Source organism: Atractosteus spatula, chromosome 6, assembly GCF_055471065.1.
Source record: "Atractosteus spatula isolate fAtrSpa1 chromosome 6, fAtrSpa1.hap1, whole genome shotgun sequence".
In the NCBI taxonomy this organism is placed as follows: Eukaryota; Metazoa; Chordata; class Actinopteri; order Semionotiformes; family Lepisosteidae; genus Atractosteus; species Atractosteus spatula.
In genome coordinates, this window is record NC_142711.1 from 52404498 (window position 1) to 52428898 (window position 24401).

Consider the following 24401-nt stretch of genomic DNA (forward strand, 5'->3'; position numbering starts at 1 on the left):
TCCTACCACTGAAAAGCTGGAATGGAGAGACTAGGCATTTTTCTATCAACACTGTACAATAAAAATGCAAAAAGTTCTTCGAAGGGCTTGGCTGTGGTGACAGATATTCAAACCTTGTGTCATGTGCCTTCTGTTACAGCACGATTGACCTTTGTCTATTAAACATTATCTTCAAGGGATAATCAACCACAGTTACTTTGTTTTCCATTGATTTAATTGTTAAAGACCGGATGTTAAAGCATTAGCTGTATGCCATTAATTTTGCCCAATAATTTATGTTTTTATTCATTGTTCTAAACATGTATACAGTATCAGTTTTTTTTCCCTTATTTTATTTCATTTTGACTTTAGATATTGTGATTGACTTTTTTTTGGTTGTGAGAATATTTTCTTGTAATGTTAAATGCAAAACTCTGATAAATCATGACTGTGAATTTAGAAATGCATACAGTGTATGAATAACAATATTAAGCTCCAGAGTCAAGAACAAGGACCTCCGCTCCTTGCTTTCACTGTTGCTACAATTCAAAATAGATTTCTTATTTATGAGAACACACTAGTTAGAAGGCCAGTTCAGGAAACTTCAGTCTTGATCCCATTTTCCCGTAGTTTGTGAAACTAAATCCTAAATGTCAATAATACTGCTCATCCATGGAGCTAGTGCTTTGAGATAATTTTAGGACAGTTTATTACATTTAATACTTCAGACATTAGTAACTTTTAGTAACAGACATTAGTCTGCTTCACGATTATGTTCTGTAGGAATTAGAGGATACTGAATGGAGCAGTTCAGATTTATTTAGTACAACAGTGTTTCAAGTTGCTTCGTCCAAAACGGTTTAGTCCTGAAATGAAATTGTAAATACATACAGTACCGTATGAAGTAGGACATTTTTCCAAGGGCAATCAAATGAGAACTATGTCACTGTTATGAAGGAAACAAAAAATATGTTCTCAGTGCTGCTCATCTAGCATTTCCCTCTGGCTGATAATTTGCTTAGGACTGACAACTATTGAGATTTATTCTTTAATTGATGACCCAAAAGAAGGGAGTACAGCGGCTGTTGACAGGGTTCTGCCATGTCTTATTTTTCTCCTGTTAAATCAGCTTGGCCACTGTCCAGTTCCTAGCCTCTGCCTTCTGTGCTCAGCTCAATGGCAGAAAGAGCTGGATGACTGAATAATTTGCATTGCTTGCTCCCCTTCTCTCGTAGCCATGAAAACAAATTAGCATAACATAAGTGAATGGTTAAGAAAAATAAGAAGAATGAGGTCCTTTCCAAACATTTTACAACCCTTTTACGCCTTAATGTTTTGTGATCAACTGTTTATAGGTCATAATGTCCAACAATCAAAGCAAATGCTGTGGTGCACCGTTGACCAGAATTGGGATAGAAACCAAAAGAGTGAATGAATGACAAATAAATACCAGGTTCATAAAAATAATGGTAGAAGAAAAAATAATCTCTAGACTTTTAACCAAAGGATCAAGAGTTGAAATCACTTATGAGGACAGTTAACTGTACTTTTGAACAAAGTGCTTTACCCAGATGGCTCTACTATAAACCCAGTCGTGTAAGATTTATTTTGAGCTACGATCCTTGTGTTTAACTGGTGTGGGGTTTCTCAAGCCCTTGTTGTGTAAAGATATCATTCCATTCTGCGGATATTTCAGGTGAGTGGTGTTGTTAAGAGGGTTATTTTGCATTAAGTAAGTCAAGACTAGTTAAGTTCCGGACCTGCAGTGCTGTCTGCATGGAGTTGATATTTTTTCCCCATGTTCGTGTTTCCTCCCACAGTCCAAAGACATACTGTTATGCTAATTGGCTTCTGGAGAAATTGGTCGTACTGTATGTGCATATCTGTGTCTGTTTGTGTGTGTGTGTACAGTACCCTGTGATAGACTGGCGTCCAGTCCAGGATGTATCCTGCCTTGTACTTGACAGGCTCCTGCCCTTTTCCACTCTGAAGTGCATGAAGTGGTTAGAACATGGAGAGATGGATGAAATTAAGCTTCAACATTACAAAACATATAAAAAAGAAAGTTTAGTTACATTTCTTGAGTTTTTAAAAATCAAAATAGCACTTGAAGGAAGTTAAAAAAAACATTAAAAGAACAACCATGAAATTGTTGTAAGACAAAGTATTATACTGTACATCACCGTGTGTTGCTACAGTGCTTGTAAGAATGTGCCTGTCATTGCTCTTTTCACTGATAAGTTTCCATGTCCAACAACTTCACCAGGTGTTGTTAGTGAGGCCAGGTGAGTGAAAAAGCAGGACAGCCCTGGTTATGCTGACAGTGGGCTACAGTGGATTAACATTTTAAAACTTACAACCTGGAAAGAAAAATTAAAAGAAAAAATTCCAGACAAATTATGGTAGCAGGTGCATCGTGCTGAGCTTAAAAAAAAAAAGGTTTTTTGAAACCCTGGTATGTTTTTTTTGTTTCATGATCCATATTTTTTCCCTTTTTAAAATTGTGCATCTGTGGATACAGTATATATTTTTTCAAAATTCTCATACTATCGTAATATTTCCCCATTAACCTTCATGACAAATATGATATTTCAGTACTGTATCTACAGACGGGAGAATATATTTTAATTGGCACTTATCCCTTATTTGCGAGTACGGAACATGCCCCGCGGTGTACCTTACGGTTTCCACTATATGTCGTCTTTTTGGGCTACATGATTTTCAGCTTAGCCATCTGTTAATTGGCAAAGTCCTATAGTAATATTACCAAAGGTCTTTTATTAAGGGTGTTCTTAAGCATTAAAGAAAAAATACAGTCCTTTTGTAACCCATAAGACATTAAGGAATGGGTTACTCAGTGGAAAAATAGTAATGCGCTTCGAGGCTTTAAAGCTGCAACAGATAAGGACTGAACAGCAGAACAGTAATATCGAGATAGTGTTTAAGAAAATTGCCTCTGATTGCTTTCAGCAATCTGCAGAATATTTTGTTCATTAATGAAACTCCATGTATTGCCTTCATTGGTGCACGTTTCCCTTTTCCACTTAGAGGATACAAGTCCTTCATCTTTTGAATATAAGCATGATAAAGAGTAATACATTTTTACAGGTGAAAAGTTTAGTTACAAATCACCAACTTAGACATGCTTTTGTCTAATTGTCTACTTTTAAGATTTTTAGTTGAAAGAGCTATTCTTTCTAAACTGGTGATAGTCTCATACAGTGTAACATAGGATTTATACAGTCATTGAAGAAAGACCTGTATAACGAAAGATGTGTAACTGTGTATGCTTTGGTACTCTTTTTATGGATACAGTATGTGTAAGTAATTAAAGACATGTTGCTATTGACTCTATAAATCTGATTTTCCTGTGGAAGTCATGTAAATGAATATAGCAATGGAAAAAAAATATGTGAATGGACTAAATTACTGATACCATCACTCAAGATACTGTATGACGAAGAGTTAATATTTTTGGGGAAGTCTTAGAGTTTTGGGTCAAAACTAGATTAATGTAACAATATAAGGCGTGCTTACAAAAGAATAAGCAGACATTACAACTGTGTGCCATTATTTTGAAATCATTTTACCGAATCGGAGCTCATTTTTTAACAAGACACTGATAATGGTACTGCTAATGTACTGTGGTTAGGTGTCCTGCAAGCAACCAATGATGTGATAAAAATATTCTACCACTGTGCATCTTTGCAAGTTGCTAGACAAAATAAATCATAATGCCGCCATCAAACAAAAAAACATTTGCAGATTTGCTTTAGTTTTGAGGTTTCACATGCTAATGATAGACTCAACAAATTAGCATTGGACTCAATAGCATGGGATTTTAATTCCTCTCAGTATATAACTTCAAAGACATAGCATAAATTAATCTAAAATGAAAGCTAAAATGTGGCAACTTGGTAACTTTTGTACATTCAGCATGAATTATAAGTAGCTGTTACAGTGAAGGTCTCTAGTGTTTTTATTTATGCTAGTGTCTAACCACCTTCCTGCATTTGTTTTCGAAGGTTTAACATGGAAAGATGATGCAACTCAACAGGTGATTTCTAAAGAACTTTCTAAACTGCGAAAGGTCTACTACAGGCATTCTGAGACCAGCTCCCCAGACATCAGCAGTAATCCCAGGTAATTGTTATGGTTTATCCGAATGCTCGCTGTATTTCATGTTAATATACAGTACAGTGCTTGTACAGTACATGTTCCTGGCTCATGGGAAAACATTCAGTGACCATAGCTGCTTTTGATTATTAGCAGAGAAGATTTCATGGAGACTTGATTCAGATCATCCAAATTCTGTAAGAAACTGAGAGCCACATTCCGGCTGAAACTCAACTGAGAAACAAAGCCCAAAGGGAATACAGTATATACTGTAGAAGTGTAAGAGCATTTAGAAAAGATAATTGCAGACCCTTCAACATAAACTACACAGAATGAGTATACTGTAGTTCTACTTGGCCACATTATGGAAGCTGATTCATAGGGGCGCTTCAAAACGTTGCTTGATGACACTCTTGGACTAACAAGTACTAGCAGCTAAATGAGCAACACAGGCCAAGTGGCCTGCTTCCCTCTATACTGTTTCTTATGTTATCATGTTATATTTAAACATGTTGGAGATCTCTTTATATTCTAGAAACAGATTTTCCTTTTTTGGAAGGGATACTTACAGGCTGTGTTTACATGCTTTGTGAATGATGCCCCATTGGTTAAAACATAACAACATGCTGCTTTTCCTATTGATTTGTCTTAGATGAATAAGTATTGATTTGTGGGAAAGCCTTTATATTTCTTTACATTTACCCTTGTGGTTTGATAAAAGTGAGTTATTTTAAAATGTTTTGATTTATAAAGAACTGAATACAATTGAAGAATTGAGCAGCTAAAATTGCTTTAAATAGGTTTATTCCATGCTGAAAAGAGAAGAGAGAAAACACAACATGTCGGCTGTGAAGCCTTCTTCAGGTGTGAGAAAGACAGGGCAGACAGCAAAGATTAAATAGTACAGAAGAACAAAAGCTGGGAGAGGGGAGAGGCAGAGAGGCCACTCAGGAAGTGCAAAGTGGAGAGGGGTGAAGAAAGGTGTGAAGTCAAAACCTGCATGAGAATAGAGAAGATCACACGAAGATAAGTCTTTCATTGAGTGAAGGGGGGTGGTGTGAACCTAGTTTTAGGATGAGTTTTGCTTCTGTTGTTTTTCTGCTATGGGAGTTGAGAAACCCCTCTTTGAGAACAGAGACAGAGAGATCAGTGTGATCATGGCCGTCTGAGGTGAAATGAGAAACTATGGGCTTGGAGAAATCTTTAATCTTCACAGCCCTAACATGTTTTCTGAAGCGGTCTCCTAGTCTCCTTCCGGTTTCCCTAACGTAGATACCTGGGCATTTTTTGCAAGAGATACAGTAAATGAGGTTGCTGGAGGTACAGGATGTCGTCTCGGTGATCTGGAATTGGCCTGAGGGGCCCTGAATGAGCGTGTAGTTAGATATGTATTTGCAGGTGATGCAGCGAGTTCTGTTGCAGAGGAAGTTGCCTGGTGGGGATGATTGCCGAGTGCAGTCAAGGGAGCTGTGAACCAGAAGTTTTCGTAGATTGGGTGGTCGGCGGTATGAGATGATTGGAGGGTTAGAAAAAAGGGTACCGATGGAGGGATTACTTTATTAATTTATATTAAAAATCCTTTATAAATTCAGCATATAATGCTTTTCCCAATTCTATTTAGGTGCAGAAAGTATGGTTCCTTTATTTTCAGGAATTGGATGAGGATTTTAGAAATAACCCTGTTTAAATGTGTGTAGTTATTCATATTCTATTTGTTTCTGTAATTTCTCTGTTGCGTTACCAATAGAAGAAGAATGTTTTATGTTTAAGAATGTTTTTTTAGAATTGCTCTAGAATGTTTTGGTATTCAGGATTGTTCTATAATGGTTTGGTTTTCTGACTGTTTATTTCTCTGGATCTTACAGGACTCCGAGTCAGAATATTGACAGTGAGAAGAAATATGGACAGAGTGGAGACCTCAGCAGATCTGTACAGCAGTACCTTCACTACCTGGGTTATCTACCACAGTCAGGTGCTTCTCCCAGTCAGAAAACCAAGAATGAGCAGACCCCCGTCAAGGTAGATACTGTATCTGTCTTCTGTTTATGAGGAGGCCACAGTGTGGCACCTTGTGACATTTTAGGTTTGCATCATGAATATTTGGGTACAATTTAAGGGACTGATATTAATTTAGAAGTAATGTGCGTCATTCACTTCCTTTTCCACCAATGCAATTTTATACAAAGGCATGTAGCTCCTAAAAAAACAAAAATGGATCAAACTGTTCTAAAATGGCTGGTATTGTTTTAAACCCCTGAAATGTTCTTTCTTTATATATACTGTATATTTGAGACACATCTTTAATCTAACAAAATTTTAAAAAGGCCATGGTTTGTCCCTGCTTAGATACATACTGTAGCCTTGTAGAAATAAAATGCTTCCTATTAGTTTTTTAACATAATTAAGTATTAGTATATCTAATTTCAATGAGGGGAGGCATTATTACTGTACCTCATTCTTGTTTTAAAAATATGAAAAAGTTCAAACTCAATCCAAATGCACCATTGTATCATGTATCATTCTTTATGTGAGGTAAAAAAGACAAACATGTTGCAGTTTGGAACAAATTTCCTTTAGTATAACCACGATGTCCCCATTGCTTGAACATAGGGAAGGCTGTTAAGGTAAAGAGAGAAGTATTCTGCGTAGATAAAGGATGTTTTCTAAAATGCTAGATGCTACTTGTGAAAGGAAAGCTGCTGGATTATGGAACTGTCAGATTATGACCATAATGAATTTAAGAATACTGAACTGTATCGCATGCTGATTAAACCTGTTCATAAGATATGATCAAAAGACTTTTGTTCCAAGAATTTTGGGAAGAAAATTCAAGATGTGGCCACTGGATGGCATCTATCACTTACTTTTTCCTACGCTAAATGTTCTAAACATTTGTATTTAAATGCTTGAATTGAATCAGAATTCAAAGTTTGCAAAAAAAAGGTTTTTTTTATCACCATACTGACCCAAGGCTGCTTCGAAAACTGTTCCATTTATTTAACAAGAAACGACTAAATTTGTCTGTTGTTTTAGTGTGGGGCTCCTGATCTAGTTAACTCCGTGTTTGTTTTCTAGTTGAGTTGTCAAATGCTTAAGGGTTCTTAGTTAAACCTTATATTCAACTAGAAGTAAGTCATACAGTAGTTCATTTTAAATTGTTTTATACTTGTGAACATTTTTATATAATAAGGGAATGTATTTTTTTAAAAAAAAATAAATTTTAAAATTTTAAAAATTGCAGAAATATTTACAACATTTTAAAAAATACAATGGTATCCCTATCACAAAGATCTCGGATCATAATGTGGACATTCCCACTAATACCAAATTGCAAATGTTATTTTGTGTTGTTTTGTTATTAGCTGGACACTCATTGGGTGCAGTTTTTCAATGTGATGCACAAATGCTAAGTCATTATAGCCATAACTGTTTAGGACTAAGCACAGATGGTTGTTTGTATTGTGGATCTTGGACTGACTTCACTCAGACTTATGTAAATATTAATATGGCCTTGAAATGCATACGGAAAGGCAAGAAAAACAACTGGAAGAAAATAAATATCAGTCCATGTTTTAAACTTAATGGACAGTGACTGGACTTCAAATTCGTTTGACCAAGGTTGTGACATGTTTTTATGTACCAGTTTTATACTGTATAACCGTGTTTCCTGTTTCCAGTAACTTATGATGGCCAGTAATAATGGGCTGGCCGTTTTATTACTGAATTTGAAGCTTGATTCTTAGCACTTCTCTTCTAAATGGAATTTGCTCCATTAAAATACTATTTGTATGTATGTACTGTATGTACTGTATGTTTATATACGTACATATATTCCAGTGATGTATTAAGAACAGGTGAAAGGATGCAATAATCAGGTACACAAAGATACATTTAATATACAAAGCCCATAAAAGTATTTATGAATTTGATAATATGATTTTGATGGATCCTTTCAGTGATTTTAGAGAAAGCAAAAGCTGTATCACCAGTACCAGCAGCAGTCGCTGATTCTTATGAGGCTTCAAACTTTTGAAATGCCACATTCATTTCCCCATTCAAACATACATCTCAAAAGGCTTATTTGCTACACAGTGAAGAGCTGAGCTCAGCAGGATTGTATAACTAATATTGACAAATGTGGGGCATAGAAAATACATAAAGTAACACAACACTATGAAAGAACACTTGAAAAAATTATTCATTGTATTTAAAAGATGTTTTTTTTATTTCATTAAAGCATGCTGCTTTAAGGTATCCACATACCAGATTGTAGAAGGCTTTTGTGAATTTAGGTTTTCAAAAATGACTTTTTCTTATAAAACCACCTGATGCGGAATAGTCTTTTGTGTATTTTTCATGGCCACGAGCCAGTGCACAGTGGACAATGAAGGGTAGGCAGTGTCCTCCGACTTCTCCACCTTCAAGAAATTCGAGACATCGTGGGCTCTGGCGCCCCGTACGAGGCTCAGCACAGGTTGAAAGAGAAGAGAATCTCTCACCAACAGCACTGTCAGTGCTCAGGAAATTGCCAGGGGTCGCTGTGTTGCCCAGACAGCCCTAGCTAATGAATAGCAACCCCTCCCTTGGCAGCGCAATCACAATTTCAATCACTCAATCAATCAATCAATCAATCAATCAATCAATTTCCTTGGGAAATCACAGTCACAGATGATAACATTTGTTAAAACATCTATTGAACCACTGTGATGGACTACACAAAGAAGAACCATGTGCTTTATTGCCGTCATCCCTGTAACATTGTTTTTATTTTGCTTTTGGTAGCCTTTTCTTTTGCGTTTCTAAGCAAAATTTGTAAATAGGGCGTGATCAAAATGGAGTACCACCCACATTGCAGACCTCATCTGTTGGATAACTTGGTTATCTGACTACAGAAGCTGAGACCAATTTAGGGCTAAAAGTGTTTTGTTCCTAATTAAAAAGAGAGGTAAAAAAGATTTAATCAGTAATTTGATTGTTTGAATTTCCTGAAATTATTAGAAGTGACATACATGGATCTATAAATGTCATGTACAATTTTACTGATAGAATAACAAAATGTGCTAATTTAATACAAGAATACATTATCAACAGACAATGTACAGTGTGTACTATTCTTGTGTTGCGGTACATTAATAATTATATCGTTATTAATTTCTTTAGATACACGATTCCATATTATATTCCCTTTTAATCAAATTCTAAAAGTATGCTTGTTGACTCCGGTATCACGTTAGTTAAAGACTTCGATGCTTAAAATGTTTAGGGAGAAATGGAATACTGGTGTGTATTTTTTCTTTAAAGTACCGAGACCAGTCATATACTGTATGTTTATGTTCCAAAATTAATATCGTTTATGGCCTTCACACGCGTTACAGTATGCTCCTATTCTTTTTATGCTCAGCTACTAAGATTTCCCTTCAGTGGTAAAATTCCATATAAATATTCAATACTAAAACGGGCACAGTAAATACATTTAAATCTTTCTACGACCGACCAACGGACCACGAGTGCCCCTGTCGGTCAACCAATCACGTACCGCGGTATTTTGCGTCATCGCGTGTCACGATGCGCGAGGCCGTAGCCAATTACCTCCGGTACGTGTCTGTACCACGCACTTTGAATGGCTGCATTTGTATATACAGTAGGCCATGATAGAAATGGCTTATTAACCACTCAGGGATCACTAAAGATACTAGTAATTATGCAGGGTTAAAATACATTGACTATTACCTGCAGTTAGTGCAGTCAATGTAGTAAATAATTAGTCTAATAAAAATGCCAACATAAATGCTCAAAAGAAAAGAACATAGTTAATTACGTGCATATCTTAATCTGTATCAAACATGTATTTGTTTCAGATAATAGTTTTCAATTCTCAAGTGTAAAAATGTGAACTTAGAATGTATACTCATTGGAATTGGATGCTTGTCAAGGAACAGTTCTGATGAGATTTTTCAAAGTGCCTGGAACCTGTGTTGTGGTTTGTCCAATTTTATTTGCTGTTTATGTGCCCGAGGCTAGAGGACCAAGATGTCATGTACCAAGAGGATTTTAGTGCAGAAAGAGCAAGAGGTTCTGTTTTAGTGTTGTACTGAAGTTGACTTCCACTTGAAGATGGACGTGCAAGTTCCAGGGCTTGGGATTACAGCTGCAAGTTAAGACTTACAGTACATGTTGCTGCTAGGATGAATATTCTCTGATATTCAGTGGTGTTGACAAATCCCCAGCTGTATTATTTGGGTAATCGAAATTACAATTGGAAGTTCCTCACAAAACATCTCTTGTTGCAGAGGAAGTGTTGAGCAGAGTTCTGGTTTATTTACAATCTCTCAAAGCAGCAGAAACTTTCCACTTTCAGTAACTTTTGTTTCAGTTGCAGATTGGACGAATATGGTTGCAGTCAGTCACATGATTAGTTTTGCTGTCAAGTTGCCAGGGATCCAGATGAGGTGGATGTGCAAATAAACAGCTTTGTTTAAAAACAAAATCTTACTCTTATGTGAAACTGATTATCAAAATACAAAATGAAAATCTAAGGTTTCTTGACAGTGTTCTGGCCTATAGCATTAAACAATCTATATCATATTGTAGGCCTTGAGGAAAGAACCAACCCTTTTAAAGAGATCAACCAATTCAATCCCAAAGGAGTGGCTACATATTAGGTATGGCAGAATGGTTGCTGTGACTCATTGTAAAAGTATAAAGAGAAGATGGATGAGACTTACAAATCCAAATTTTTCAAATTTAAAATTTGAACTGATGTAACTTAGTTCTGATGCTCGGGCTTACAGTTGTTAAGCACAGCTGACAGCACTCTTATTGTGCAGTAGTTATGTGGCTAGTGCCACAAAGTGACAATGTAAAAACTACAGAGGAATCGTTGTTTTGTCCATCACAGGAAAGATCACACTAAGAACCTTCTTCCCTTTCTACCTGCTTAAGTCTCAGTTTGGGTTTAGGCCACCCAGAGACTCAGTGGTCATGATTGTCAGATTTCCAGCTACAGGAAAAAATGTAGGGGAAAACATACACTCTCTATATGAACTCACAAAAGTCTTTCACTCCATTAATTAGAAGAATTCCACATAGCATTCTGTAATTTACTGTTCTTTGCCCACTCCTTGACAATGTGCACTGATTCTAAACAATGCCTCTGTTACAGTCCCCTTTAAAGTGAGTAGAGTATTACTGTACAGTACATGGCACTGTCATTGCCCCAATGCTGTTTTCGATATTTCTTTCTGCGATGTTACATCTAACCTCCAAAAAGCTCCAAATTGAAATAGAGCTAAATTATCCAATGAAAGGCAAGGTATTTGACCTCAGCCCATTCTGATCCAGAAACCTAATTGAGCTTCAGTATGCTGATGATAATGTACTGCAAGTGCAAACCAAAGCAGATCTACAGGCAATTACCAGTGTTGCAACTATGGCATACAAGAAAATGGGATAGATACTTTATACTTGGAAGACTAAGGTCCACCATTAAAAACCTTTTATTGAGCCATTCTCAGCTCCGCCAAGTGAGGTTCTTGTGGAGGCAGAGAAGAATGCTTAGCATCTTTGTATTCACACAGTTAACAAAGAAGACCCAACCTCAGATATACAAAGGCTGCCTGAGGAAACAGATGGTTAAAGATTGTGGCATCAGGTCAGAATGGTCTATTGAGAAGTCACCCTACTCTGTCTCCACCCTACTGGAGTACAGATGTTCACGGCATGCAGAAGATGTCTCAAGTCATCATAGCAAAACCAACCAAAAACAACATGAGATGGAAGACCTAGACTGGCAGAAACAGTGTCTCCTAGACCAGATCAACCATCCAGGATCATTCATTCATCTCAGACTGCAGCAGGCTGTCTCCCCAGATTAAGCTCATCAGCCACTTCTAGATAATACAATTGTGGAAAACAATGATCCGCAACCACAAGAGATGCTAAAACGATGAAATGATGAGATGTTGAGTATAATGACTTAATGTTTGCTCTGTATGATTCCCTATGGAATGTCACCTTGTGTAAAGTTTAGACTTTGACAAATGAGTGAAAATGTGGATTGTATAATGCAATGAGATTAGAAGACTCTGATCCAATTAATGGATCTTCATAAACATATTTTTTTGAGATATCAAATGCACCTGGCTTGTTTCATGCTTCTTTGTGGCAAGGAGGTAAAAATTTTGATGCAGAGACAGTACCATATATTAATATCCTTAAAATAGCCATGCTCTAATACTTCATATAATGGCACCAAAATGTAAGACAGCAAGAACTGACCTTTTAACAGCTACAGATGACAATGGCTTTGAAATTCATTTTTCTGATGAGTAAGTCACATCATCGAAGAGTGAAGTGTTTTTCTAATGTTGAAAGATTGTTTTATTACTGAGGTTTATACCCAATCTTGAATTCAACTCATTATTTTTTTATTCTGCATAGTTTAATTGAAATGAGCATTTTTTTTTGTTTTCTGGAAACAAAATGTCTAACTCACTTATGAGTAAATATGTTCCTAAACATTTTTTTAATTAGAATTCTATTAATCCGTCTTTTACGATATCATCATTGTCATTGAAGCACAGATGACAAGATGCATATATAGATGAAATAAGGGCTAATTATCAATTGAATGGTTGGTAACATGCTGTTACAATTTTATTTTTACAAATTTAATTTTAAACAGCATTTCTACTGCAAAGATCTTTGAAAATCTTTTTTTTTCAGGTAATTTTGTATGTACAGTATATAAACTTACTAGCTCTAAACAACACTTTTTTAAAGTTATGTAAAAGAATGTTTGGCGCACAGCAAGAGTGGATAAAAAATATAATGTACAGTACACTTGCATAATGCACAGTTATTCTTATGCTGTAGGTCACCTGTTGATAAAGATTGGTAAGACAATTCGTAGCAGTTTGCTCAAATAAGTGAACCCTGATTTTTCCGGACTGACGTATTTTTTAGATTTTGGTCCTAAATTTTCTCTTAGTTTACTTAATGTACCAGATAGCTTTTTAAATTGGTCATTATAATGGTATGCCATATCTTTAGAAACTTTAACAATGACAGAGAACAGGTGATCCCCAGTGCTAATATGAAAGCGAATTGTAACCATTACTGGTTTTCAAAAACCTTGAAAACGTCTCATTTTCTGTAAATTAGAAATATTAACTGGGTGAGTCTATCCTCAGATGGGTCACTTACTTTTCAGTTTGATGGAATAAGCTGAGGAGAAGGTGATTTTTAAATGTTTTTCTTTTCCTGTCCTGAACTACAGTATTGTTTAGTTTCATTATTTACGTCTGTGTGACTTTGGAAGTAAACAGGTAGAGAAAACTAACATTGTAAATGGGACATACAGTAAACAGTTAGCATTCTTGAATTCTAATTCATTAACGTTCTAATTCATTCTAAATGATGATTCTAAACATACAGTATCACATTGGCATTGAGGTGAATTACCTCTTGGTTGCTTTTGTGCAGTCTTACCATTAAATATATTAAAAAAAAACAATACATCAAAGAATTGGAAAAAATAAGTAAATAAGTCAATGCCCAACTTTTTGTGCTTTACAGAATGATGCCATCCTGACAGACCGCTTCATGGACTACATTCGCCAGAAACCTCAGGGACAGGGGAAGCCCTCACCACCCAAGTTCTCCGCTGCATCCTTGTTCCAGCCTGGATACCCCGACCCGCTCCCTCAAGCAAAGGCCTTCTCTCCTTACGCTCGCCAGGGACCCCCAGCTCCGCATGGAACGGGGCCCTTCCAGGGCCCACAGCCGGACAAGAGCCAGGTTCTCATTGCCGCTCTGGAGGGGTACCTGGCCAAGAAGTTATCGGCCAAGCAGCCAGAAGCTGGGAGACTGGAGGGAAAACCGGGGTCATTGGTTTACAACGGCAAGCTCCGTCCCTTCTTGACTGGCCAGGTGGAAAGCATTGGCCCTCAGGAAGAGGCGTATAAAGGGAAAGTGCCATTCCAGCTGATGCCAGAAGGAGAACTGCAGAAGCCCCAAACAGATAGGCTTCTCTTCAAAGCCGTGTCCAACCAGCCTGTGGCAAAAGACCCGCTGAGTTTAGTGGATGGTAATGTTGTGGCTTAAAGGATGTTTTTTTTTCTCTCACAAAAGAAGGGAAACTAACTAATGCTCTAGCTTCATGCCATTAAATAAAAAAAAATGAATGAATCATGAAAAACGCTTAACAGGAACTACTGTAAGCAAATTTCTGATATAGGATTATACTAAAGTCATATATACAGTACAGTATATAATTATTTCATGTATATTTAATTAGTATTTATAAAAAAAATTGTGAGCTGAGAATTCATCCATTTTTAAAAGGCCTTAATACTTAACAGTTCATTTCTGTTAAATAAGCATTCCTAAATGGTAAAAATCTGATTTTAGTTAATAACCTTACAATTAAACATACTGTAGGTAGTGGTCAGTTCCTGCCAAGGTATTAATACTGTTAATGTCAGATTAGAATGTTTGAAATGATTTGTTAGAATTAATTCAATTTATAACACTTACAAGACCAAATGGGGTCTTCTTAAAACGTGAAGACAACAGTAAATCAATTGCTGTACATCTGTTTTTTTAGTTTCATTTCCTTAACATTTACCTCACCAAGAGAGCGTGCCATCTTTGTCCTTCACTAGCTTGAGTAGATAGTATGGTCACTCTTTATTTAACTTACTGTATGGTCATGTTATTTGAAGACAATCCTAGAGTACATGCACTTTATCCTTCCATGTCCTTGCACCTTCTTGTACTATACCTGTACCTCCAACAATATCAGATCAGGTTCCAAACAAAAGACCGGGGGTTGTATGTACAGTACCACACCCTTTAATGTATAATGCCTCAACGACTATAGAAACTGAGTTCACATAATTGAGCTAGTGTAAACTTTCGATTGGACCTCAATAGTTTCACAAGGTCTGGGAGTGTTAGCACCCAGTGACCTACAGAACATATGTCCAGATCAGTGAACCCTGTACAAACCATTTACTTTACTATAATTCAAGTCACTCTGGTGTTCATCACTAAATACAGTATATCTGGTGGCTAAGGAGCCACCTGGCCTCTTTAGCATCGCTCTCTTTATGGTAACACATTTAATTCACCCTAACCCACTAAAGAACTAGTCATTTCTTCTCCACAATGCTAGGCTGAGCTCAAGTGCAGGACTGGGTGTTCCTACCCATCCACAAGGTGAAATCTACTGCTCCCAGTCCAACTGCGGATGGGAAATTAACTTTCTTCGAAAATCAGGATTGATTAGCACCGTTTAAGTCAAAGGACATCGTTGAAGTTTTGGAAAGCTTTCTTGGCTTCCAGTGTCTACTTCAACATGAGCTTTTTTTTCATGTCGATAAAGAGAATAGCAGTTGTTGCAGAAAGTTTGTCTGCAAAGCCCGGAGAGGCCCTGATGGTTATTCGCTCTAGTCCTTAATTCATTGTGCAGGTCATAAATACCCAGTGGCTAATCTCTTCACTGACTATCCAAGACAATGTTTAATCAATTGATTTACCGTTGTTTTCTCGCTTTCTACTCGTAAGCCTTAAGTCTTACTTTCACCATTCTTTTCTCACTTTTTCTTTCTTCCCGAACCACAACATGTCAGGTTTCAAACAAACCTTTTCCCCACCCAGGCCTCTTTGTATATCCCTTCTATTTCTTTGTCCCAGATTTTCTTTCAGGGGTTAGAACTAGACTAGAGCTACAGCAATACATACTACTGTATATACTGGTGGCAGGTTTCGGTGCGACAGAAGGATTATTTCAACAGGTTTGTTCCATTATTGATCCCCCCCCCCCCCACAGAAAACTTCATTCAGAACGTGGTGAAGGAGTTGGGGAAGCACAACGTGAACGTGGACGGTCTCAGCCCCAAGGAGCTGGATGAACTGGCCGATGTCATTGCCGACACTTTACAGGTGGTGGATGAAGACAAAGGAAGGGGCAAGGAAGACAGCCGAGACCAGCGAGACATGAAGAGAGGGCCTGCTCCTAGACTCCTGCAGTACCAGGAGGACATGCTGGGGGAGGACGCCATGATGCAAGGTACAGCATGTGATTGCAATTAAGCAAGAGGAACACCCCTGGAAGAAATGCGTTTTGAGTTCTGATTGATGTTCAAGAGCTCATATTTGAGTCAGGTGGAATTGCTTTTTGAAGTACATTAGAGTGATGAAGCAGCAAGTAGGTACAGTACAGTAAAAAGGCTTCTAGAATGTCACTATCCACTCAGAGAAGCAGATTTATACACTAATTGCACGAGCGATAATTAAATTCTTCAGCAATTCATTGACTTTAATTTTGTGAAAAGGACAGTTCTCAAAATGTACTTCAAAAAATCTTTTAGCAGAAAAAAATGTTTACTATACATGGGGCCCTTCATTTTTGGTGTTTATTTCTTGGCTGTCTTCCAGCATTTAAAGCAGCAATCAGCTGTAATTAAAGCTTTTAATGTAGCACTGTCTATTAATTGCAAAAGAAGATGAAGTACTGTGTTTCTGCGTCAAGTCTTAAAGATTGGATTGAGGCTTCGTTGTCGCACCTGTTTGATAAAATAAAAATGTGACAATTACTTTGTGTTAAACTAATGAACAATATACAAAATATATGTGTCTTGTAGAAGACAGGCAATTACACAACACAGTTTTTAGAAGACCAATTACTTTTATTAACACCTGAAACAATGACTTTTTCTGTGCATCACCAGAACTGAACACCCTCATTCACAAAATAGAGCAAAAGCTAACAGAACTCCACCATGAAAAATAACTTTCTCAGAAATTATTTTAGGGACAGTATTCACTAAATCTTTTTAAAGGCTGAAACCTAGGATATAAAACAGAATATAAATGATTTTCAGTTTTAGTGTGAAACAAAATAACTCTTATTAAAAATCTTTTGAACATTTCTACCTGAAATGTAAGGTAAGAAGATTGATACATTGTGTCAATTTTAAATAAACTGGAACTTATGCATTGAATCAAGTTTAAAATACAACACTAATTACTGTATGCTTTAGAAATTGAAATGGTATATAATGGCATATGTTGTTATATACAGTATATACTGTACATAGGTAAAGTATTTGCCTTCTTTAATCATTATCTCTGCAAATGTAATTATTTTCTTTATAAACACTTTATAAAGTGATGTCATGCCTAGGAACACAACCTTGATATACAGTATTTTACCCTTTGATCTTAGAATGGCTCTTCAGGTTAAAGTAAAACTACTAAAAAGTAAAAATAGTTTAGTTGTGAGCTGAGCCCGTTTTATAACTGTTCTTAATGCATGTCTGTGTCCTGTCGTATGGTCTGCAAGAATTTCTTTTTGTTTGTTTATAGACTGTGTCTTATGTCAGTATGTCAGTGTTATTGTGGTGTTGCTCTTTTAAAACATGTTTGTTACTTTTTAATTTCTGAATGCTCTAACATTTTTGGCTAAATCTCTTGAGCAAACAAAAAATGTACATTTTGACTTATACTGTTCTGTATGTGTTTTTACCTGGAGCACTCAGTAGTCTCAATGAACTATTAATAGAAGAGTATAGATATATTATTCTACCTTGCTGTATTTCTGTCTTGTATTACATGTTCTGTCCTTGCTTTGAGTTGAACAAAATGCTCTTTTATCATACAGGGCTTTCACCCCTTTAGGCTCTTTGAAATAGTTTTAGTTATCAAACTTAATAGTTCAATATAAAATTCAATACGAGATTGTGTATTGAATACTGTGTGGAGACGAACGATATCTAGAATACCTAAGAGGCTATTTCAGAATCAATAGAAAATGTGATGCTCAGATTAATTTTTTATTTGCTGGACTTCAAGTGAAATCTATACTGACCAGAGTTTAGTGGTACATTACAAGATATTGAGGGTACAGTAATTCATTTTACAAAGAAATCAAGCATATTGTGGTAAGGGGATGAGGCACAAGATAATTTTCCAATAGGCAGTTAGGGACGATTAGAGTGGCTTGGGAACAACAAAAAGATGGTGGAAATTAGCCCTGGATGAATGGACACAACTGTGAGCAGATAATCTGCCACCTAAGGAAGACTGAGGTGTGCATATCCAATCTACCAGAAGCAACTAAAAATAGAAAGACGTTATTTAAATGAGGTTTAGAGATTTTGATCCTAACCTAAAAAAACACATACTGATTTTGGTTTATGTTGGTGGGTAAACAGTTTGCCTCAGGTGAGAAAGGCGACAAAATTGTCTCTCCATGTGGCCTTCATTCAGCTGATTCTGGTTTATTATGCATTCCAACAGTTTGTCTGACACTGCTGGTGACCGGACATCTTGTACAAGCTTATAAATCTAGCCTAAAAAGTTTTTCAGAAGCTTTTTCAGGCTGTGCTGTGATTTGTATCTCCGATTTATGATTTGTAATTTTATTTTGTGAGAAGTGTTTACTTACTGTATGTATTGTAAAGTGCTTTGAAAGGTGCTATATGCAGTTACAGTTTCCTGTTGATGTTGACTTCTGTCCAGAACACAGCTTAGACATTATTATGTGTAATAATTGTTAATTATCTAAGAGATGGGCTACATTGTTAGTTGACAGTGACTGGGATTAAAGAGATAGAATATCTTTGGGGAGAACACCACAGTTGTTGCTAAGTGGGTGTGAATTCAGCAGAGTTTCCTTGTTTGGCTGTGAAACTGCAACAACCATCCCAGTGGCAGGCTCGATCTCAGCCGTCAAAGGGATAAGGACAGTTTTTCTTTTACTGGTACTTTAGCTCCGTTTTTGTGCAGCAGTGTTGCCCAGAACCAGGTGTCCTGACAAAGCATGTTCTGCCACTGAGTCTCTTTCCTTCTGTTGATATGGGTAGTGGTTAAGCCCAGCTTTCCTGGAAATGCCAATTCCAGATTCGGAAGATAAAAAAAGTGTTGATTGAATAGTTAGAACAGTGATAGCCTGGTCCGTATGCAATGTAGAGTACTTTCCAAACTAAAAATAAAAGAGTAGTGAAAGTAAGCATTGCATAAAAAATAAAAAAAACTGTCTAGTAAATTGAACCTTGCTGCCAAACAGATCACCTGAGTAAATGCAGAGTATAATTCCCGTTTTAGTCTAGTACCCAACTCAGTTTATTACAGGTCAAGCCAATCTGTGCCCTTTGTTCTCTTTGATTTGTAATATTTCTAAAAATTGGTTGACGCGTCTTTCAATTTGAAGGGTAAATAACATTTTTATTTTTTGACAGAGAGACAACTAGATGAAGCCAAGCCAGAGTCAAACGACAAGGTATTTTACAGAAATCTTTTATCTGCTTTCAAGTAAAAATTAAGGATTGCATGACAGTTGGCATGATGGTGCTACTGCTCACAGCTCCAAGGTTCCTATATTTATTCCTTTGCTGGGGTACATGCTGTGCAGATTGTTGTCCCCATGTACAGTATGTCTGTTTGTTCTTGATACTTTTTCCCCCCACTGTTTGGCTATACTGCAAAATTGTCTGTTTCATGAGGAGCTGAAGTGGGGCCCTCCTCATTAGTTCACCTTGTCTTAGCTTTGCTAAGTTCTTAAAACTGAAAGCATATACTGTAATACAAACAGATTAGAAAGCAATAGCTTTGAAGTAAATGGAAGGGTCATTGAAGGGAGAACCCTAGTTCTTTTTGCATGCTTTTCAAATAGTGAAGTTTGTCACCATTTGAAAATTAACCGTTAGTGAAAATACATTATTCTACTCCATTGCTAGTTAGGAAATAAATGTGATTTGAACTCTTCGTTTTTCAATTGTTATTTTGTTGTGATCTTAACTGGTTAAATGGCATCTGTGTGATTGAAGCACAATGATTTTAGTTTTTCAGCACATCAAGAAATAAGTTACAGTACATTGATTTCCATTTCCAACAGTATGTCAAATTAAAGAACCTTGTCCACTTTAGATTTCTGTAAAAAGCATGTTTTTCTCCTACAGCATTCTGATACTTTCAAAGCTTCCTTATGTCCAGCAGTGTGCTTCTCACCATTAAGTTGGAGTGTTTTATGTCACACGAATGACAGTACTGGCCATATTTTTAATATTTTAGAGAAGAGATACTGAATTCAATATTTATGTTGTATGCCTCACATTTTAAAAACATTTTGAAAACCTTTATATTCCCCTTTTGTGATGCATGCAGTATTGGGCTAAGAATGTACTGTCACTTTAACAAATTGCCACATACTGTACAGTATAAAAATGGCATTTTTTAAGCTGAATATCACAGAAATCTCTCAGGGTGCTATGTTAGCAAGCCATGTAGACAACACATTCCTAACTCTGAAAACATTGGGTGCTTGCTGTCTGTTTTTAAAGTAAGCATTATAGAAAATGCTGTGTCAAAGTGTTTTTTTTAAAAGGAGTTTCAAGTGACCCACTCATTAAAGACATAAAAGTTAAATACTTAATACAGACGTTGTAATCCTTGTTAATCGGGAAATTGAGTGTACATTTCAATGACCTGTTTTTTTTTATTACACTATAGGACAGTAATGCAGTCAACAAACTTCTCGAATACCTGGACAAGAATTCCATGACTGAAAGCCCCCCCAGACTGGATGTCCAGACTGAAGACGGGAAATTGAAGGCACGTGGGAGATCCGAAGCCTTCGAGGAATCTTCTACCGATGAGAAAGGAGTCGGGGTAGAAAACGTGAAGAGCAAGACCATTCTAAAGGAGTTGGCTGCCCAGAAGAAGGAAGCCCGGCCGGCGGAGGTGGATTCCAAGGAGCTGTCTGAGCTACATGACTGGATTCGTAATGCCAAGGCCCCGAGCGCAGCTGTCCACGTGGAGCCCGAGAAAAAAGGCATGCAGTTCGAGGAGGAGGAAGAGGAGCTCCAGCTTGATGTGAAGTCAAGGACAAAACCTAAGAAGGAGGAGGAATATGGATATGTGGTAACAGACTCAGAGTAAGTGATTGTTTGTTTCTTCTGTTTGTTAGAGGGGGGTGAAATTTCATTTCAAACCTCAGTGTCCCACCTAAGAGATACAGTCTGAATACTTTTGCAAGGCATTGTGTATGTTCCTACTATTACCAATGATATTATTCATAATTATCAAAAGCTTACACCTTTTCCTCCCAAAGGATCCCAAATTGTGGTTTGTGGAATGTCTGGAGCTAATATTATCTCCTTTTTTTCCACGCTTTTTGGTAGGGATTGTATGTTCAGACTATATACAGTACAGTAAATGTGTGGCTTGATTTTTTTCCTAGTTTCATAGTTCTTGGTAGCAAAAGGACCTCTTCTGTTTGCTGATCACAGAAGGCAAGGACTGTCCTGGTTTTGGTCCTTTACAAAAAAAAAAGCACTTTCTGTGATGTTAAGCTGAAGTTGAGGGGCAATTTTCTTTTAAATTGTTAATGGCAAAACAAATCCATCCAAAATCTTAATGGGGGACTCTGGGAGAAAACAAGTCTGCTCACAAAGGTTAGCAGATGAAAAAACAAACTGCCAAGTCATATTTGGATCCTGAGTATTCAAACAGTGCCTCAGTGGAGTTCTAGGATCATTAAGCTGCTGACTACTTTATAATAAAAAAGAGCTGAACAGTCTCCACTCATAATATTTCTTATCTTCTTATATGCTTTCTAGTCTTTCCATTTTTACTACCTGTTACGGAATGCTATTACCTCTTATGTTTGTGAAGTCTGCAGTGAAACATTGGGTGAAATTTAACTCACTAAGTGAGGCAAGTCACAGGGTCCTAAAGAGCAGTTATAGTAGCTCCAGAGATTCCACTCTACTAATTTGATTTTCTACGGTAGTTTTCTTTCAAGTAATGGTTCCTTTTGATTTTGAATGATGACATCAAATGTTGTTTATATGGTCATGTGTTTGCTGCATAAGCCAATTCTGTTATGATGCTGTAAAAAAAAAACATTGATAAATATTCACCAGTGTTCAGATAACATAATAGACTCTTCTGTTACTTTTTCTGGTTTGGCATTGTGCATTTGGACCTTAATCCAGTGCTTAGATGGGAGTGATTCTTTTATAATGGAAGAAAGGGGGGCAAAAATAAACCTTTGTATGACAGCCAATCTATCCCCTTGGCATTGATGTTTTCTGAGTGCCATGGGATTACTAACAGTCTACACTGCCAATTGATTTTTCTGTCTGTTTAGAAGCAGCGCTGGGCTCAGGCACAGTGCCCATGTGCTGATGAATCGAGGAGTAGAGGGTGATCCCGCGTGATCAAACCTCTGATCTTTTAGGCCCTGAGGGGAAACTGTCTATCTGCTGAGAAGCTAACCTTGGCTTCCTTGAAGAAAATGTTTTTTTTGTTTAAACTTTATCAAATAAAACTGAGGCAAGGCAAAACCTGAGAGGGTATGTTCTGCTCCGAGTTAGATTACCACATTTTTTTAAACTTTGCAATTCCAGAATCGTGTGGATCTAGTGCTGACAAATGCACAGCATATCTACTGTTCAATGCATATGATTATAGGGCTTCATAAAAAAGGTTGTCAGGAAAGCGATTTCCTTAGCTTTTTTGCAGTTGAATGAGAAGATGCTCTCCATGTAATATTTTAGCAGGAAATAGTGTACTGTGGGGTTTGGAAATATACATTATATACAGAATTGTGTTTTCTGATTATAGCTTTCATGACAAATAGTTTAAACTAAAGAAAATAATCAAATTAATATACTGTATAATACTCATTGTTTTGGACATATGCATTTTCATTGCAGAATTAAATTTAGAACCATACTTTGCAGATTTGTTTTTTGATAACTGAACAGCTCCAGCTCCAATTGGCCCCAGTCCTGACCTCTTAGAGAGTTCTGAAGCATGGTTGACACATTATTACCAGTAAGCTTAGCAAAAAAACAAATACGCACAGAAAAGCTTCAAAAATCATTCTTCATCTTCAGCTAGAAAGGGAAAAATTGATTTTTTAAAAGTATACTAAATAACTGTGAACATTACTAAAGATGCTTGCTTACTTACTGATACATTACTGATTACATTTTAGGTTAGCATGGGAAGCAAATTTTGAATAAAGGCATAAATACCAAAACCAACACCATCCTCTTCGGCGTAAATACTAAGCAGCAAAAGTTGTGTATCCTTACTAGTAACCCTAGTCTTTAACTGATGTCTCCTCACAACATTGTTTTACCTTCATTGCCTTAAAAAAACCTTTACAGTGTTATCTGGGAAGCTGTCAACTTGTTGTCCTTCAACTGTTTAACGGGATGGAGCTACAGTATGCTTTGTTCCTCTGCTGCTGGGAAATGATTTTATAGATGCCAGACTTGTTTAAAGAGAGGAACAGGTCACCTTCTAGTCAGACTTTTCTAGACTACAGATCAGCATAAGAAAACTGCTGTGATCTACAGTACTTAAATATAGAAGCAGGGCCTAGTCATTGCACAATTATTTTGGGGCCTTTTGGAGATGTTACATTAATCTGTTAATCTAAATTCTCTCAGAGACAAGGGGATGCAGAATCGAAGGGAAAACCACATTCTATCACTAGCAAAGAAATCAATTTGTAATGAGGCATTTAAACACATGCATACATTAGTCTTGATTTATCTCACAGTGTCCTTTTCCTGGATTGGAAAAAAAGTTTTTTTTAAGCAAATATCAAAAAAGTCAAAGCTTCTTACTTTTGTTAGTTAGTATATAGAGCCATATGAAATGGAACAGCACTGGCATAAAGAAAGTATGTACTGTACATGACACAATACTTTACTCCAAACAGACGGAAACCCCATGTGACTTAGTGCAGTCTGTGAGGCCTGGTGTGGGCATTTATCCAGTAGGCTGATGTGTACAGCATTCAAATATACACTTTTGTTTTGGGGATGCACATTTTAGGATTTGGAGCATGCTTTAGTTTTTCCCGTTAAAGTACTGTGCATTATATGAGTGCCATTGTCCTGACCTTGCATATTTTAGCGTAGGTCATGTCCCTATCCAACTGACTAGGATTCAGTAGGGATTAGTCCTTGAGGTGTTCTCTCAGGCTCCTGCAGGCATCAACCTCCTGGAGATTGCACAGAGCCTCTAACAAATCAAATGATGAAGGATGGACAAGACATCGTTGAAAGTTACAGATACACAAACGAAAACTAATGGGTAATTCTAAATAAACCAAACCAGTTAACTTCACACATTGTATACTGTATGACTGCTAAAAATTTCAAAAGGTAGAGTCCCTTAGGGTATACTGTACACTGGTAATCTACAGTATACAGTATATGCAAAAATATAACTAATATGTCAAAATACATATTTAAATTAATCTTTAAGGGAAAGAAAAA

The 24401-nt window shown here is 36.8% G+C and overlaps 1 protein-coding gene across 1 annotated transcript in view; it reads left to right on the forward strand.

Moving 5' to 3' along the window:
- ptprn2 (protein tyrosine phosphatase receptor type N2) overlaps positions 1 to 24401 on the forward strand; it is a 321077-nt gene that overhangs the window by 94632 nt on the left and 202044 nt on the right. The window contains exons 4-9 of the mRNA XM_088919449.1: positions 4005 to 4122; positions 5961 to 6114; positions 13672 to 14182; positions 15929 to 16168; positions 19341 to 19381; positions 20611 to 21035. Coding sequence (XP_088775575.1) covers positions 4005 to 4122; positions 5961 to 6114; positions 13672 to 14182; positions 15929 to 16168; positions 19341 to 19381; positions 20611 to 21035 — 1489 coding nt within the window. The remainder of the gene's footprint in view (positions 1 to 4004; positions 4123 to 5960; positions 6115 to 13671; positions 14183 to 15928; positions 16169 to 19340; positions 19382 to 20610; positions 21036 to 24401) is intronic.